Source organism: Macaca mulatta, chromosome 2, assembly GCF_049350105.2.
Source record: "Macaca mulatta isolate MMU2019108-1 chromosome 2, T2T-MMU8v2.0, whole genome shotgun sequence".
NCBI lineage: Eukaryota > Metazoa > Chordata > Mammalia > Primates > Cercopithecidae > Macaca > Macaca mulatta.
This window is the reverse complement of record NC_133407.1, coordinates 5,576,548-5,596,553: the sequence shown is the minus strand read 5'-3', so window position 1 is coordinate 5,596,553 and position 20,006 is coordinate 5,576,548. Positions and strand designations below refer to the sequence as shown.

Here is a 20,006-nt window from a genome sequence, read left to right as displayed (position 1 = left end):
TTTTAGAATGAGCACTAACAGAATTAAAAATAGAAAATAACAGAGGGTATAAATTCTCACTGCTAGAATAAAAAATGAAATGAGGAAGAAAAACGCCGCAAACTTCTGTATCAGCTGCTTAACAAATTCCTCTAAAACTTAATGTCTTAAAAGAGCAATCATTTATTATTACTCATCAGCTGGTAGGTTAACTAGGTTAACTAGGCTGTTCCATTAATTTGGGCTAGATTTAGCTGTTCTTGGATAGACTCACTCATGTAATGACTCACGCTTCATTCCTGGGATCTGGTCAGAGATGGCCTTATCTGGGCAGCTCATCTCTTTCCCTTGTAGCCTCTCATCCTCCAACAGGCCAGCCTGCTCTGTTCACATATCAACTGGACAAGTCCAATAGAATGAATACAAGGTCTCTTGAGGCCTAAATCAGAGATTGGCAAACATTTTCTGTAAAGGTCCAGATAGTAAATATTTCAGGCTTTGCAGGCCATACAATTGCAACCACTCAGCTGTGCTGTTTTGGCAAGAAAGCATCCATTGCCAATAGGTACATGAATGAATGTGGCTGTGTTACAATTAATCTTTATTTTAAAAGACAGACAGCAGGCCAGATTTGGCTTATGGGATTTAGTTTGCTAACTCCTGGCATAGACTTAGGGCTGGTATAGCTTCTTTCACCTCTTGATAGAAGGAAATGCAAAGTCTTATTACCAAAGGGATTCCTTTTACAGGGAGAGAAATGATTGAATCTCATTTTGATAATCCACCATAATTTCAATAAATCAAAAAGAAGTCAAGAAAAAGCCTGGGCACGGTGGCTCATGCCTTTAATCCCAGCACTTTGGGAGGCCAAGTTGGGCAGATAACCTGAGATCAGGAGTTCAAGACCAGTCTGACCAACATGGTGACACCCCGTCTCTACTAAAAATACAAAAATTATCTGGGCATGGTGGCGGGTGCCTGTCATCTCAGCTACTTGGGAGGTTGAGGCAGGAGAATCGCTTGAACCTGGGAGGCCAAGGTTGCAGTGAGCTGAGATCACACCACTGCACTCCAGCCTGGGTGACAAGAGAGAGACTGTCTCAAAAAAAAAGAAAAGTAGTCAAGAAAAGAGAAAGTTCACAGAAAATGTAAAAATAAGACAATATAAAGCAATATAAGTAAAGTCAAACAAATTATTCACAAATTTACAGTAAATGTGAAGGGAATCATCTCTCAGTTTAAAGCTGTAACACCAGAATTATTGAAACAGCAAAGAGGAATTTTAAAATCCATCAACGCTGCGGGAGATTTTAGCTTATTTCTCTCAGTAACTGATTAAGCAAATGGCATGATTCAGAGCAGCTGAAGACGTGCATCCCGCATAACCCTGCAATTCTGGTCCTAGATGTACATCTGAAGCGACCCTCAGGGATGCGCACAAAGACTCAGGCACACGGTGGTTCACAGAAGCACTGTATATAGAGAAAAAACCGGAAACAACCAAACTGTCAGTCAGCACAAAGACTCAGGCACACGGTGGTTCACAGAAGCACTATATATAGAGAAAAAACCGGAAACAACCAAACTGTCAGTCAAAAGGAGAATGAACAAAGAAAATGTGAATGAGGCCAATAGTAGAATTCCACACAATAGAGAAAAAGAATAAGCCCCACCTACATGGATGAAACTCAGGAGCTGAGAGTGCAGTGTACAAAGCACATTGCAGAAGAGCACATACAATCTGATTTCACCTACCTACTGTTCGAAACGTGCAAAATTAAACAATTTATTTTTAGGAAAAAAATAGATGGTAAGACTGTTAAGATGGTGCTTACCTTTGTAGGTAGGGATGGGAATGGTATGGGAGGGACATAAAGGGGGCTTTGAAGATAGCTCTCAAGGGAGGTGTCTATTTTATATTATCTGTTTCCAATATAAACCAAATGGGCTTCTCCAAGTTTCCTTTCCTCTTATCCATCACCTCATTTGCATAATACACACTCTGGTGAGGTTATACTCATCTCAGGGCAGGGGAGAGGGAAAGAGGTTTTATCGTCTGTGACAAATGAGGCTGACTTCTCATATACAAAAATTTCCCTTTTATCTCACAATTGCCTTATACTGAAAGTGAAACTTGTAGCTCATTCTACTAAGCAGAAAAACTTTAAGTGACATTTTCAAATGGCTATTATAAATGATATTTATGTTCAGTAGAATATAATTAGATTTTTATTCTCTGTTGATTCTGGTCTTTATGCCTGATTATAACAAATTTGCATTTAGGAATTCTTGTGTCACTTAAAAGATTCTTCAAGCTAAAATCTGCAAACCATGTGTGATTATTTAGTTCACCAAGTATATTACAATTTGAGCATCTCTAATCCAAAAAGTTGAAACCCAAACACTTCTGGTCTCAAGCATTTTAGATAAGGGATACTCAACTTGTATTGCAAAATATATTCTGATGTGGGTGTTTCCCTATCCTGATGCTATTAAACCAGGTGATCCACCTATGAAGTCCTACAAATTCCTATGAAGGATCCTATGAATTCTTCAATAAATCAAAATAAGTCTTAAGCATTCCAGCCCTTTTCCTATTGTTTGTCTGGAAACTTCTAATTCAGTGACCTTCAGTTAGTGGGGTGGGAAAAAGAGAGGAAATATTTTCCAGCTTCAACTAAGGCCTCACCTGGAGTTATGACTCTATGGAATATGGTCCTTGTGGTCCTCCTCTGAGAATCAGAGGGGCAGATTGCTGTGGTGCAATTAGAGATGACTGATGTCTCACTGGCTTGGTGCAGAAGCCTGAGCTTCACTCCTGCCCTTGCTCCTGCCCCCAAAGCACCCACACGGCTTTGGATTTTGTGGCATTGACTGTCATCCTGATTCATGCTTGCCTGTGGGACATGGCAGAGTTGAGTTTCTATGGCTCAATGCTCACTGCGCCCTGGCCAGGGTTCTCGCCTGCCTTTGGTGCTTCTTACCGCATTATATTTCAGGCCACCACTCTGCTTGACCTGGATCCACCAGACAGGTGGAGCTACTGTCATCCCTTTCAAGGGAGGTTTCCATAGCATTCGAACTAAATCTTCTTTTATTTGTTCATACGTATTAAATTACTGCTGGCGGATAGAGATGTTTTCTAAAGAGCAAGACTGCTTGGGTTATCCGTTCTATCACTTACTAGTTGTGTGGCCTGGGGCAAGTTTTCATGTCTCTGTTCCTGGGTCTCTTCCTTATAAAATGGATATAATAAAATTATCCAATATATGGGTTTGTTTGAGAGGATTAAATTAGTTAAAATATGTGGAACGCTTAGGACATGCCTAGAATGTAGTAAATACTCAATAAATGTTGGTAATTGTTTCTACTGTTTGTTACAGAAAGTTCTGTGTGTTAAAGGTATTTTATATGTGGAGACAAAGTAGAAAATTGGAGAGAGCTTTAACATTAGTACTAGAGTAGCAGTTCTCAGATTTGTGGTCTTAAGATGTTTACACATTTAGAAATTACGGAGGACCCAAAGAACCTTTGTTTTTGTGGATTATTTTCATTTATATTTACGCTATTCAATACTGAACAATTAAAAATATTTATTACTTTGTTAAAAAATAACATTAATAACCCTTTCTCTTGTTAACACAAATTATATGTTATGAAAAATGATTCTTCCACAAAATAAAAATAATTTAGTTAGAAGAGTGACATTGCTTTACATTTGGCCACATTTCTTTAATGCCTGGCTTAACTGAAGGCAGCTGGATTTTCATATTTGCTTTGCATTTAATCTGTTGTGATCACTTCGGGAAGTCGAGGCGGGAGGATGGCTTAAGGCCAGGATTTCGAGACCATCCTAGGCAACGTAGGGAGACCTCCCCCCTCTACCAAAAAAAAAAAAAATTAGCCAGGCATGCGGACATGTACCCATAGTTCCAGCTCCTTGGGTGGCTGAGGCAGGAGTTCAAGGCTGCAGTGAGCTGTGATTGCACCAGTGTGATTGCATCACTGCTAGAGTGCAGTGAGACCCTGTCCACCTCAAAAAAAAAAATCTGTTGTGACATTATATACCTTGTAGCCTTTGAAAAACACTGTATACTCATGAGAGAATGTGTAGGAAAAGTGAAAATAATGTCTTAGTATTTGCATGAAAAGAGTTTTGACCTCGTAGAAAGCCCTCAAAAGGTCTCAGGGAACTCTGGGGTCCACAGATCACATCCGGAAAACCATTGTGCTAGAGCAGGTAAGAGTTGAATACAACAGGTTTAAGACTGGGCAGACGGCTTTAATTCCTGACTTCTTCTTTTCAGCCCTGAGACCTCCAGGCTATTATGTTTGCTGGAGCCTCCTGATCACTGTACCCCTGCATCTTTGCATGGCAGGTTCCTTCTCATTCTTCAGGCTTTAGCTTAAATACCCCTTTCTCGTAGAGGCTGCCCCTGACTCCTCTGCTATAAGCAGGTACCCCTTGTTATTTTGTAGCAATATAACTGCTGTCTCCTTTTCAGTACTCATCACAAAATGTAATCACATTTATTTGCTTACTGGCTGCCTATTCCACCAGTAGATAAACTCCCTGAGGTCAGGGCCCTGTCCGTTTTGTTTACCATTGTAATTCTGACACCTACTTTGACCCCTTTCCTTATTCCATAAGTCTTAGTCAATCCATTAGCGATTCCTATTGACTTCATCATCACATTATATCCAGAATCAGGTCACTTCCCAGCTCTTCCATCCTGCCACCCTGGTCCAAGGCTTCAATCTTCCATAGACCCTATCTATTAAATGGCTTTCTGAAAGAAAACTCTGCCCTCCCTTGCCCATTAGTTACCATCTACACTCAACAACCAGAATGAGCCTTTCAAGATAAAAATGAAAAAAATTCCATTCCTCTGCTTACAATGTCCAGTGGCTTCTAATCATAGAGCCTTGCATGATTTACTTCCCAATTCTTTCCTTTGGCCATAATGACCACGTTGCTCTTCTTCAGCACGTTAAGCATATTCAGGGTCATAGCACTTGCTGTTACCTCTGACTGGAATGCTATTGCTAATGACTCAGTTTCTCACTTCACTCAGGCCTCATCTTATGTCATCCTTTTGGAAAGGGTTTCCTCAACTAGTATCTATAAATAGCAGCCTCCACCTGCCAATCTTTTCCTCTGCACCTCATAATGCAATTAAGTTTTCTTTTGAGCTCTTATTAACGACCAACATGTTCTGTATGTTTTTGTTTATACCTTTCTTCTCCCACTGTCATGTAAATTTTCTGACCGCAGGGATTTAGTCTTTTCTTTTTATTACTGTATCCTCTATGTCAAGGACTGAATCTGATACACTTAACAGCTGGATGCTCCATATAAGTTTGCTAAATGAATTTTAAAATGAGCTAATGAATAAATAGCATTGAAATCATGCTTTTAAAAAAGTAATCTGTGGGCTTCCATTCCAAGATGTCTGAACAGGAACAGCTCCGGTCTGCAGCTCCCAGCGTGATCGACACAGAAGACGGGTGATTTCTGCATTTCTAACTGAGGTATCTGGTTCATCTCTTTGGGACTGGTCGGACAGTGAGTACAGCCCACGGAGGGCGAGCTGAAGCAGGGCAGGGTGCTGCCTCACCTGGGAAGCGCAAGGGGTCGGGGGATTTCCCTTTCCTAGACAAGGGAAGCTGTGACGGACTGTAGTGGGAAAAACGGGACACTCCAGCCCAAATATTGTGCTTTTCCCAAGGTCTTAGCAACCAGCAAATGAGGAGATTCTCTCCTGTGCCTGACTCGGTGGGTCCCATGCCCACAGAGCCTTGCTCACTGCTAGTACAGCCATCTGAGATTGAACTGTGAGGCGGCAGCCTGGCTGGGGGAGGGAGGGGCATCTGCCATTGCTGAGGCTTGAATAGGTAAACAAAGCGGCTGGGAAGCTTGAACGGGGCAGAGCCCACCACAGCTCAGCAAGGCCTACTGCCTCTATAGACTCCACCTCTGTGGGCAGGGCATAACTGAACAAAAGGCAGCAGACAACTTCTGCAGACTTAAACATCCCTGTCTGACAGCTCTGAAGAGAGCAGTGGTTCTCCCAGCATGGTGTTTGAGCTCTGAGAACAGACAGACTGCCTCCTCAAGTGGGTCCTTAACTCCTGTGTAGCCTAACTGGGAGACACCTCCCAGTAGGGACTGACAGGCACCTCATACAGGTGGGTGCCCCTCTGGGACAAAGCTCCCAGAGGAAGGATCAGGCAGCAATATTTGCTGTTCTGCCGTATTTGCTGTTCTGCAGCCTCCACTGGTGATACCCAGGCAAACAGGGTCTGGAGTGGACCTCCAGCAAACTCCAACAGACCTGTAGCTGAGGGACCTGACTGTTAGAAGGAAAACTAACAAACAGAAAGGAATAGCATCAACATCAACAAAAAGGTCATCTACAGCAAAACCTCTCTGTACGTCACCAGCATCAAAGACCAAAGGTAGATAAAACCACAAAGATGGGGAGAAACCAGAGCAGAAAAGCTGAAAATTCTAAAAACCAGAGCATCTCTTCTCCTCCAAAGGATTGCAGCTCCTTGCCAGCAATGGAACAAAACTGGATGGAGAATGACTTTGACGAGTTGACAGAAGTAGGCTTCAGAAGGTCGGTAATAACAAACTTCTCCGAGCTAAAGGAGCATGTTCTAACCCATCACAAGGAAGCTAAAAACCTTGAAAAAAGGGTAGATGAACGGCTAACTAGAATAAACAGTGTAGAGAAGACCTTAAATGACCTGACGGGGCTGAAAACCATGGCACAAGAACCTCATGATGCATGCACAAGCTTTAATAGCTGATTCAATCAAGTGGAAGAAAGGGTATCAGTGATTGAAAATCAAATAAATGAAATAAAGTGAGAAGACAAGTTTAGAAAAAAAAGAGTAAAAAGAAATGAACAAAGCCTTCAAGAAATATAGGACTATGTGAAAAGACCAACTCTATGTTTGATTGGTGTATCTGAAAGTGTTGGGGAGAATGGAACCAAGTTGGAAAACACTCCTTAGGATATCAAACAGGAGAACTTCCCCAACATAGCAAGGCAGGCCAACATTCAAATTCAAGAAATAGAGAGAACACCACAAAGATACTCCTCAAGAAGAGCAATCTCAAGACACATAATTGTCAGAGTCACCAAGGTTGAAATGAAGGAAAAAATGTTAAGGGCAGCCAGAGAGAAAGGTTGGGTTACCCATGAAGGGAAGCCCATCAGACTAACAGCAGATCTCTCAGCAGAAACTCTACAAGCCAGAAGAGAGTGGGGGCCGATATTCAACATTCTTAAGGAAAAGAATTTTTAACCCAGAATTTCATATCCAGCCAAGCTAAGCTTCATAAGTGAAGGAGAAATAAAATCCTTTACAGACAAGCAACTGCTGAGAGATTTTGTCACCACCAGGCCTGCCTTACAAGAGCTCCTGAAGGAAGCACTAAACATGGAAAGGAATAACCAGCCACTGCAAAAACATGCCACATTGTAAAGACAATCGATGCTAGGAAGAAACTGCATCAACTAACAGGCAAAATAACCAGCTAACATCATAATGACAGGATCAAATTCACACATAACAATTTTAACCTTAAACGTAAATGAGCTGAATGCCCCAATTAAAAGACACAGACTGGCAAATTGGATAAAGAGTCAAGACTGTGCTGTATTCAGGAGACCCATCTCATGTGCAGAGACACACATAGGCTCAAAATAAAAGGATGGGGAAGATCTACCAAGCAAATGGAAAACAAAAAAAAGCAGAGGTTGCAATCCTAGTCTTTGATAAAACAGACTTTAAACCAACAAAGATCAAAAGAGACAAAGAAGGCCATTACATAATGGTAAAGGGATCAATTCAACAAGAAGAGCGAACTATCTTAAACATATATGTACCCAATACAGGAGCACCCAGATTCATAAAGCAAGTCCTTAGAGACCTACAAAGAGACTTAGACTCCCAAACAATAATAATGGGAGATTTTAACACTCCACTGTCAATATTAGACAGATCATCGAGACAGAAGGTTAACATGGATATCCAGTGCTTGAACTCAGCTCTGCACTAAGTAGACCTAATAGACATCTACAGAACTCTCCATTCCAAATGAACAGAATATACATTCTTCTCAGCAACACATCGCACTTGTTTTATAATTGATCACATAATTGAAAGTAAAGCTCTCCTCAGCAAATGTAAAAGAACAGAAATCACAACAAACTGTCTTTCAGACCACAGTGCAATCAAATTAGAACTCAGGATTAAGAAACTCACTCAAAACCACACAACTACATGTAAACTGAACAACCTGCTCCTGAATGACAACTAGGTAAATAATCAAATGAAGACAGAAATACAGACGTTCTTTGAAACCAATGAGAACAAAGATGCAATGTATCAGAATCTCTGGGAACATTTAAAGCAGTGTGTAGAGGGAAATTTATAGCACTATAAATGCCCACAAGAGAAAGCAGGAAAGATCTAAAATTGACACCCTAACATCGCAATTAAAAGAACTAGAGAAGCAAGAGCAAACACATTCAAAAGCTAGCAGAAAGCAATAAATAATTAAGATCATAGCAGAACTGAAGGAGATAGAGACACAAAAATCCCTTCAAAAATCAATGAATCCAAGAGCTGGTTTTTTGAAAAGATCAACAAAATTGGTAGACCACTAGCAAGACTAAAGAAGAAAAGAGAGAAGAATCAAATAGATGCAATAAAAAATGATAAAGGGGATATCACCACCGATCCCACAGAAACATAACCTACCATCAGAGAGTACTATAAACACCTCTGTGCCAAAAGAAAAAAAAAAAAAACTAGAAAATCTAGAAGAAATGGATAAATTCCTGGACACATACATCCTCCCAAGACTAAACCAGGAAGAAGTTGAATCTCTGAATAGACCAATAACTCTGAAATTGAGGCAATAATTAATAGCCTATCAACCAAAAAATGTCCAGGACCAAATTCACAGCCGAATCTACCAGAGGTACAAACAGGAGCTGGTATTATTCCTTCTGAAACTGTTCCAATCAATAGAAAAAGAGGGAATCCTCCTTAACTCATTTTATGAGGTCAGCATCTTCCTGATACCAAAACCTGGCAGAGGCACAACAACAAAAAAGAGAATTTTAGATCAATATCCATGATGAACATCAAGGCAAAAATCCTAAATAAAATACTGGCAAACTGAATCTAGCAGCACATCAAAAAGATATTCACCACAATCAAGTTAGCTTCATCCCTGGGATGCAAGGCTGGTTCAATATACTCAAATCAATAAATATAATCCGTCACATAAACAGAACCAATGACAAAAACCACATGATTATCTCAATAGATGCAGAAAAGGCCTTCCATAAAATTCAACACCCCTTCATGCTAAAAACTCTCAATAAACCAGATATTGATGGAATGTATCTCAAAATAATAAGAGTTATTTATGACAAACCCACAGCCAATATCATACTGAATGGGCAAAAACTGGAAGCATTCCCTTTGAAAACTGGCACAAGACAAGGATGCCCTCTCTCACCACTCCTATTCAACACAGTATTGGAAGTTCTGGCCAGGGAAATAGGCAAGAGAAAGAAATGAAGGGTATTCAAATAGGAAGGAGGAAGTCAAATTGTCCCTGTTTGCAGAGGATGTGATTGTATATTTAGAAAACCCCATCATCTCAGCCCAAAATCTCCTTAAGGTGATAAGCAACTTCAGCAAAGTCTCAGGATACAAAATCAATGTGCAAAAATCACAAGCATTCCTATACACCAATAACAGACAAACAGAGAGCCAAATCATGAGTGAACTCCCAACCACAATTGCTTCAAAGAGAATAAAATACCTAGGAATCCAACTTACAAGGGATGTGAAGGACCTCTTCAAGGAAAACTACAAACCACTGCTCAGTGAAATAAAAGAGGACACAAACAAATGGAAGAACATTTCATGCTCATGGATAGGAAAAATCAGTATCATGAAAATGGCCATACTGCCAAGGTAGTTTATAGATTCAATGCCATAGCCATCAAGCTACCAATGACTTCCTTCACAGAATTGGAAAAAACTACTTTAAAGTTCATATGGAACCAAAAAAGAGCCTGCATTGCCAAGACAATCCTAAGCCAAAAGTACAAAGCTGGAGGCATCACGCTACCTGACTTCAAACAATACTACAAGGCTACAGTAACCAAAACAGCATGGTACTGGTACCAAATCAGATATATAGACCAATGGAACAGAACAGAAGCCTCAGAAATAACACCACACATCTACAACCATCTGATCTTTGACAAACCTGACAAAAACAAGAAATGGAGAAAGGATTCCCTATTTAATAAATGGTGCTGGGAAAACTGACTAGCCATATGAAGAAAGCTAAAACTGGATCCCTTCCTTACACCTTATACAAAAATTAACTCAAGATGGATTAAAGACTTAAATGTTAGAGCTAAAACCATAAAAACCCGAGAAGAAAACCTCGGCAATACCATTTAGGACATAGGCATGGGCAAGGACTTCATGACTAAAACACCAAAAGCCATCACCACAAAAGCCAAAATTGACAAATGGGATCTAATTAAACTAAAGGGCTTCTGCACAGCAAAAGAAACTACCATCAGAGTGAACAGGCAACCTACAGAATGGGAGAAAATTTTTGCAATCTACTCATCTGACAAAGGGCTAATACCCAGAATCTCCAAAGAACTTAAACAAATTTACAAGAAAAAAAACAACCCCATCAAAAAGTGGGCAAAGGATATGAACAGGCACTTCTCAAAACAAGACATTTATGCAGCCAACAGACACATGGAAAAGTGCTCATCATCAGTGATCATCAGAGAAATGCAAATCAAAACCACAATGAGATACCATCTCACAACAGTTAGAATGGCGATCATTAAAAAGTCAGGAAACAACAGCTGGAGTGAATGTGGAGAAGTAGGAATGCTTTTAAACTGTTGATGGGAGTGTAAATTGGTTCAAACATTGTGGAAGACAGTGTGGTGATTTGTCAAGGATCTAGAAATAGAAATACCATTTGACCCAGCAATCCCATTACTGGGTATATACCCAAAGGATTATAAATCATGCTGCTATAAAGACACATGCACTGATATGTTTATTGCAGCACTATTCATAATAGCAAAGACTTGGAACCAGCCCAAATGTCCGTCAATGATAGACTGGATTAAGAAAATGTGCCACATATATACCATGGAATACTATGCAGCCATAAAAATGATGAGTTCATGTCCTTTGCAGGGACATGGATGCAGCTGGAAACCATCATTCTCAGCAAACTGTCGCAAGAACAGAAAACCAAACACCGCATGTTGTCACTCATAGATGGGAATCGAACAATGAGAACACTTGGACACAGGGCAGGGAACATCACACTCCAGGGTCTGTCATGGGGTGGGGGGCTGGGGGAGGGATAGCATTAGGATAAATACCTAATGTAAATGATGAGTTGATGGGTGTAGCAAACCAACATGGTACATGTATACCTATGTAACAAACCTGCACGTTGTGCACATGTACCCTAGAACTTATATTAAAAAAAGTAATCTGTGGTTCTGTGCTTATGTAGATTGGTGTATGAAAAATGAGGGCTGTCTGTTTTTGTTCAGATTAGATCCAAACAGGGGAAAGTAGAGGTAAAGAGAGCATGAATAATAGTAGCAGTCATATTTCAATTGATGGAGGCTAGGATAAGACAGTAATATATTTGCTAACCTGAAATTATTTCTGACTCTAGTTACATATGTAGCTTGGGCAGTCACTATAATACTGTGGGTACCAACTGTCCCTTTTAGAAACAGATCATATTTTGGTCCTTTTAGTTTTTACCTATTATAAATAAATTCGTTCAAGTTAAATCCTGTAGCAAAATGTCTTTCTCTCATCAATATATATTCTCTCTTGGCTGTATGACTTTCCCACTCCAAACTATGCAAACTGACTTTGTGAACACACTTTGGCAAGACAAATCTGATGGTTCCAGTGCAATCTATACTGTTCTATTGAGAAGAGATTACTCAAGTTCCCTAGCCAACAGTTCGTAGCCTATCAAAATACGTCAAATTCAGGAAAACATTGGCCAGATTTGCTTTTATTCCTACGAAAAGAACATTTTTGGTCATGGAAAGCCTACTAATCTAGGAAAGAAGGTCATATCCTAGTTGTGAAATGTATTAGCCACAAGACCTTGATTAAATTACATAACATCTCTGAGCTGTAATTTCTACATCCAAAAAATGCAGGGTTGTAAGAGATCACCTCTGAGACCCTGTCTCCCTCCCCAGCACCTAGAAAACTACCTGTACATAGAGAGTGATATGATACATGATGCAGAGAAATTATAATCTTCTTTCTTCTGCATTTCCGTAGAATATCAGCTCCTATCATGTAAGTGGAGCTTAATATATGTTTATTCAAAAGAAATTTTTTTCTATTAGGAAAAATATAATATGCAATAAAAACGTTATGATAATGTAGATCAAATTGTGGGTAAAAAAAATTTTAAATATATTGTTAAAAATGAATAAATAGCAAAAGAAAACCAATAACTGTGACTTTCCCTTTCCTGACTTCCTTTGAGAGCCCAGGCATATGGTTCTTGGCTCACTGCCTTCATTTAAAGATTTTTTCATGCACAGTGACAGCACAGGGGAGCACCCCAAGAGAGCTCAAATCTGAAGATCTCTGGATATGTTTTTCGACACAGAAATCAGTGAAGTGAGGTCTTGGGCCACTCAATGTTTTCAGAGTCGATAATACAAATGTCAGATCAATAAAGAAACACTCACACCAGCAATACAAGAAAAAGACAACATTTATGATGTACTATTTTCCTCCAGAAAAGAAAATCCCATGGCATTGGGACAGACATCTACAGTTCAGCCCAACCAGACAACTTCGGAGCCCTTCGGGTGTACACAGAATACACAGAATTGCCTTGAGGGTTGTGACCAGAATCACTCATATACAGCTGCCCTGCGAACATGAAATTTTCTCTGTATGTCTTAATTTCTTCATATGATGTGTGAAAGATTACTTGACGTCAATTTGTTACACAAAAAACTTCCCTAATCATGGCCTTCAGACTGGCAGATATAAATCAGGTAGAATCTGTGGGGACCTCAGCACAAAACCATTAATCTTGCTGGAAGAAAGAATTCCCTATGCAAGCCCTGTAGCTGAAGCATGTCACCCTTATGAAAGAAGAGCACATTTTTTGAGTGAACTCCATTTCTCTGCATCCAACTACTGCTTATCGTTCAAGGCCTAGCTCTTCAGTCACGCCCCCTTTCCCTTCCATGAAGCCTGAGCTAATGTTCCAGCTGAAACGGAGTTTTCTCCCCTCTTAGAACTGTATCTGTTTCTCTCTTGTGACCTTGATAACTTCTTTCCTCCATTACAGGCACCTGGACCTGTGTTCACATTCTTCCACGAGACTGAGGAGCAGGCACCGCTGTGACTATCGTTGCCTCCCCAGAGAAGCCCTTTTCCTGCCAAACAAAGGTTGGACAAGTCACAAATAGTAAAAATAAAAAGTTTTGGTAGAATAAGTGAATGAGTGAAGCCTTAACCTAATATTTCAAAATTAAGCATCCCCTTCACATTTGAGTTAACTATTTGATTCAGCTTCAGGAACTAATTTTCGCAAAAGCCCTGTGGCTCGGTAGATGGAGTCAGGTATGGAAGTTGGTAGATAATTCTTTCTGCTCAATTATTAACAACTGTTGGAGAAAATGCCCTACTTATCATATTTTTTTGTGGAATAGTACAACGGAAAGGGTTCATGAAGTTCTTTTAGTCCATTTCCTGAGACACACAGTGGAAGAGGGACTTGTGTAGGTTGGCACTGTACATTAAGGGTCAAAGCAGAGCTGGGACCTGCTTCCTGAACATAACCTATGTGATACAAGTCAGAAGAGTGGTGCCTTGGTTGGTGATTGGCTAGGAAGAGATGCAAAAAAACTCTCTTAAATGACAGAAATATTCTCTATCTTGATCCAAATGGTGGCTACTGGAATGTACACATAAGTAAAAATCCACCTAGTTATATATTTAAGATGTATACATTTTACTAAATGTAACACTATATCTTAGAAAAAACTAAATGCGATATTTTAATAAACCACTTAGCACCCTATTCATTAACTTTTTATTTCTTACATCTGTAATTTTTCTCATTACAAAAAATATGTATTTTGTAAAATACCCCAACATATCACAAATGTAAAAACCTAGAAAATGAATATTGTTCAAAACACCACTTCCCAGAGAGAAAACGTTGTTAAAAATTTATCTTACCCAGGTTGTATTTCTCTATGAAAAAGCAGCCGCTTTGAGGGTGTAGAACCGCTAGTGTTGTCGCCTGGCCCGTAATCTCCAGGAACACTGCGAACCCTGGGAGAAGCCGTGCAGGGCTGCTGGCAAGGTGCCGTCCTCTACCCTGGGAGAAGCTGTGCAGGGCTGCTGGCAAGGTGCCGTCCTCTACCCTGGGAGAAGCTGTGCAGGGCTGCTGGCAAGGTGCCGTCCTCTACCCTGGGAGAAGCTGTGCAGGGCTGCTGGCAAGGTGCTGTCCTCTACCCTGGGAGAAGTTGTGCAGGGCTGCTGGCAAGGCGCCGTCCTCTACCCTGGGAGAAGCTGTGCAGGGCTGCTGGCAAGGCACTGTCCTCTGCTTCTTAAGCCATCAGGTCTCCTTTGGGTCCTGGACAAGTTTTGGTGTTCTCCATTTTTTCCATTTTCTCAGACTCCAGAGATTTGGGCTTATTTACCAGTGTACCTTCTCTCTTGTGCCCAATCCCTGAACTCACTTTAGAATAGTATTAAAGTTTCACCACTTCTTCCATTATTGAAGATCCTAAAACAGATTCATGTTACTGCTGTTTCACAGATTTGTTGCTAAGCGCTATAGAGAGATGAACAAAACGTGAACACAAGTAACCAACCCAGGGAATCGACGAAGTCTATGAGCTGTGAATACAGGTCTCCTAACACTTCTCCCTGGTAACATAGATTTAGCAAGGTTTTAAATGTCCTTACACTACCATCCACAATAGCAGAGGATAAGCACTTTGGTTTCCTTTGAAGTTTCATACATTGGATAGGGAGGTAAAGAGGATAGAAATTAACTTTGTCAGCTCTTCCTCTTCCCTTCTCTTCCCTTCCTGAACAATTCAGTCCTGAAGTCATTAGGTGGAGTTGAGCAAGGTAGATCAGAGTCTGGAGCACCCGTTTGCCAGAAAACTAAGGAAGTGCTTGAAGAAAGAAACGGGTATATCAAAAGGACACAGAGCATCAAAATACATGAGGATAGGAAAGAATTACAACCCAATAAACACAAGAAAATATGAGTCAATTTATAAGTAAACTAAACGTATGGAAAGAGCAGGATATTTAAATAGTTTCAAAGTACCTTTCCACAAAATAACAGTTAATTGAAAAGGGAAAAAGAGTACCCTTACCATGGATAAGGCAGACTTTAATGGAGCGATCAAAGTGAACATTATCAGTAATGGAACAAACTGAAAATCATACGCCACCTGATTAGACGCGATGAGAAATACACAGCATCACTTCTGGAATATTCTTGCCAGAAGTAAACAATCTAGATCTCATTGCAAGGGAACATCAGAAAACCTAAATTGAGGAATATTCTACAAATTAGCCTTTAATCTTCAAAAAGTCAAGGCCATGAAAGTGTTCCAGATACAAATAAAGACATGCATCGTGCAATTCTGAACTGCATCCTTTTGCCATAAAGGACATTATTGTGACAATTCCTGAAGTTGGAATGGAGCCTGAGGATAAAATGATAGCAATTTATCAGTATTGATTCCCTAATTTTAATATTTGTAGTGTAGTCATAGAGGATAATTTTCTTGGTTTTTTTTTGAAATATGATATATTGATTTATTTTGGTCTTAAGATGTATCATTTCAGCAAGTTAGTCACAAATGGTTCTGAGGGAGTACAGTTTTTATACTGTATTTGCAGTTCTTCTGTAAGTTTGAGATTATTTAAAGATTAAAAAAACATACTCCAATGCAGTGATTTAAAGAGTTGCTTCAGATAATGTTCTAGTTTAAGCGAAAATTCTCTGCTTGACTCTCCTTTCTGAAGGAAGAAGCTTATGCAACACCATGATTTTGAGAAAGACAGAAGAATGATCAGATTTACTTGGCTTCCTTATACCATCTGCTGGTTCTTCTGGTCTCTGAGGAATTGTCTGTTCTCACTGGTGTGTCTGTGTACTGTCATCTGATCTCTCTTGGGTTGATCACAGCCTAGTGATGCTCCCTGGCTGCCTCCACAGAAATACTCTCAAGTAGCGTTTTAGACCCTTGAGTGTCTGCCATGTCCTCTGTGTGGCATCCTGACCCAAGCAGTTCAGCCCCAGCCTCTACTGTGGGGTTTCCTCTTCCATTGCTACAGGGTTCTGTGGCAAGCCATCTGCATCTCAAGTCAGTTATTTCTGAGACCTCCCACTAGGAGGCAGTACAAGTGTATGTCTGTATAAGCCCTTGGCCCCATGAGGCTAAGGGCTTCATTCCTCAGGTCAATTCAAAGTGCTTAGCTTTTAGGTAGAAATAAGGTGGTGTATTCTAAACGAGGACTTGGAGATGCTTAGGAAAACTAAATTTCAAAGCTTCTTTCTATCTAATTGTGTTGATAAATTTATTCTGATATGGTTGGTATGGGGAATTCAGTCCAGCAGGGGAATTCTTTTCATAGCATGAAATAAGGAACAAGCTGTGTTTGCTCCGCTCTTAGGCTCCACCATAGCTTGTGTAAAACACCTCCTTCTGTGCAGCCTGAAGCCCAGAGCTGAGAAGTCAGGACACTGGGCCTTTTCACAGCCCCCAACGACTTCTCTGCCCCAGATACCTTTCTTCTACCTCTATTCTCCTGGGCTGGAAAGAACAAACTTTCCTCCGGGTCACATCTTCCTACCTTCCCACTGCTGCCATGAGCCTGAATCCTCACGGTAGGCCAGAGTCCTCATCCATGCAGGCGACACTCCCAGGCTTGGTTATCAAGCCTTGCATCTTGGTATAGAGCTCAACTTCCCATCCTAAGGCAACAAGCTGCACCTTGACCTTAAATGTTAGTTACTGTTCCCAAGCTTTGGCTTCCCTATTGGTTAAATGGGAATATTAAAGATAAGTATCTAAATTTACAATAGATCTTTCTTGATAGTCTCTTATTAAAAGGAGTAATTAACTAGACTAGACATACAAATGGTGCAGCATCATTCACTAGAAAGAAACCAGAACTGGGCAATGTAAGAGTGGAGTCCAGTCCCCTCACTGTCACTAATGAGCTTTTTGACTTTAGACAGTTTACTTTCTGGGCCTTAGTTTCATCATGTGTCAAATGAAAGTAATAATATCTGTCTACATCTATAAGGATACAACAGCACTAAGAGTTTTAAATGAAATTTGAATCTAAAAAATTATGTAGTTGCTATATAAATGTAACATTATTAAGTTTACCAGATTTTTCTATATCATCCTTAGAGTCTGTGCATGAGAACATTTTGTCTCTTGAGGACAATGAAAAATAGGTCCATATAAGACATGATTAAAGCTCCTGGGATAAACTCGGTCCCTTAATGAAATCTGCTCTAGAGCACAGCGTGTAAGAGCATTATTTCAACTGATGATTTTAATACCCAAGAAAATGAAAAAAGGATGGCCTATAAAAGTAACTAGCAAAATGTTCAGGTGGTGGTGTATCTTGGGAGGGGAGAGACAATGGAAGTAACCCTTATGGAGAATTTTAAAACCAACCAGAAGTCGATCTACTTTTCATTATTACCATGTGCTGGTGATTGTAACCGATGTCAGTGATAAGAGACATTACACTCCACTTCCAGTGGACTACAGCTCTGCTCTCTCCTTGTCTTCTCACTGTGTTAAGGAATAGAGGCAACTTCGTTCCTGCAATGAGAATCCACAGGCTACGGGATATAGCTCTTCTTTACACCTCCCAATGCACCATTTAGCAATGCCGATTGACTTTTCTGACGCAAGATCCAAAGGATCTTACAAGACTTCTGACAGAAGATACTCAGCAAAAGTTGGTGCTCTGTCATGCTGACTTGCTGCATCATAAAAAAAGATAAAATCAAAAGAGGCAAATGTCTCCTGAAAATGTGAAGAACCAGTTTTGACTGAGGATAAAATTATATAAAACTCCTTTTACGTGGGTGACCATATTTGTCTATGACTTGCTTTTGCTTCATATTTTAGTTTTGAAATATTTTCTTTCATTGCGTCTCACTAAGGAAACTATTCTTTTTGACTCCCCACAGTTAAACCAGCTAATGAATCACTTATAACTTGCCATTAACAGCCAAGTTCTAATTTTTATATCTAGATATAATCTGCATGTCTTTTTCAGTCACAAGTTGTAAGTTTTTTTTTTTTAACTGCACTGAGGTTTCTTTTAGATCTCCAGAATCTGTAAAATTTAAGTACAGAATCTAAACCTAAAACTGAACACTTTATTATTGGAAGTAATTTATAACTATATGTTTTTAAAGTATTAAAAGGAATGACATGTATTTGCAAGCTTACTGGGGTTTTGTTTTATTTCAGGTACTGTATTTTTTAGTTTGAGAACTTGTTCACTCATTAAGTCCATCTTTCATTTTAAATATATAAATATGTATAAGAGCTATTTTAAGCATTTACTTGCTAATTCCAGGTCATCTCAGGGTCTGCTCCTATTGACTCCCATGGCCACCCACCTTTAGTGGAGCTTCATGTCATATGCAATGAAAAGAGAGAAAAGATGGGAAACTAGAAGGACACATCAGTGGTGGTCAAACAGCAGGCTCAGGAGTTGAAGAGTGCTGGAGGAGGAAGAAGCATAGTTATGAGGTCATATCTTTTGGCTTCTTTTCTTAAGATAAATATCCAGTGATTTTAAAATTTCATCCTGGATATTTGAAATGCTCCACTCTTGAGAGTTTGAATATTTTTCTTCCTGCAAGAAATGTGAAATTTTGTTATGGCCGGGAGTAGTTTGCTGGCAGATAGGCTGGATCCCTCTGAAGCTTGTTTATAAGCTTTGTTAGGTGGGGTCCAGTGGAGCCCTTAGTCTGGGGCTGGAGTCTTTTGGGGGTCTTGGTAGACGGCCTACCGTGTTCAGCAAGGTCTTCTGAGTCTGGATGGTCAGAGTTTGATGGCTCCTGGCACACTGTGGGACCTTCAGACTTTCTCTTGAGGAATTCACTTGGTGGCATACATGACAATCCGGAAGCTATTTTCTGCCAGGTCTCACTGAGTCTCTCCTGTGCATGCGTGACATCGTATTTGGCCCAAGACAAGAGGACCTCTATGTAGATTTCCAAGCACCTTCTCTGTGCACGCCTCCTTTCAAAGATCATACTCCTCAAGCCCCAGCTGGCTCAGCAGCCCCAGACTCTGATCTCTGTTCCTCTGCTGAAGGTGCTCTGCTCAGGCTCCACTTCCCTTCACCCTACCAAGCAGTGCCCCAGGCTAAAGGCCAATCAACCTGGAGCTCACTTAAAGCATTTTTCTTCTTTTAGGAATATGTCTGATGTCCAACATCTAAACGCAGCTACTTCATATATTATGTCCATTCTTATATTTTTTAAAGCATGAATCTAGACCTGTCAATACTAGAAACCCAAGATTAGTTTTCTTGCTTTTATTTCACTGTTTTCAATGTATTCATAATTTTAAAGATATTTCATATTGATCTTTTGAAAAGTATTATTGTGGCATTGTTTTCAGAAGTGTGTTCTGTGAAAAAGTAAAATGGCTCTGTTATAAAATACCTGGAGAAATGCATTTTTCTAGACAGCAGGACACCTCAGTGCCATAAAAAGCTGACATGGGTTGTAAATTTTCAAGGGACTGTATTATCTGCATTTTCCAAATTCATTCAACCACAGAATCCATTTTTAATAGATTATCTTGTGGGAGTAATAGAAAATGGATTACTTTTTTGGGAAATGGTGCTGTGTG

At 40.0% G+C, this 20,006-nt stretch overlaps 1 protein-coding gene across 1 annotated transcript in view; it reads right to left on the bottom strand.

The window, feature by feature from the left end:
* Positions 1-19,258, bottom strand: part of LOC106997183 (uncharacterized) — a 54,710-nt gene extending 35,452 nt beyond the window's left edge. Inside the window, exons 1-3 of the mRNA XM_077994128.1 lie at positions 19,156-19,258; positions 17,353-17,408; positions 14,314-14,450 (exon numbers count right to left, since the gene is read on the bottom strand). Of these exons, the coding sequence (XP_077850254.1) occupies positions 14,314-14,450; positions 17,353-17,408; positions 19,156-19,258 (296 nt within the window). The remainder of the gene's footprint in view (positions 1-14,313; positions 14,451-17,352; positions 17,409-19,155) is intronic.
* Positions 19,259-20,006: the final 748 nt, after the last annotated feature.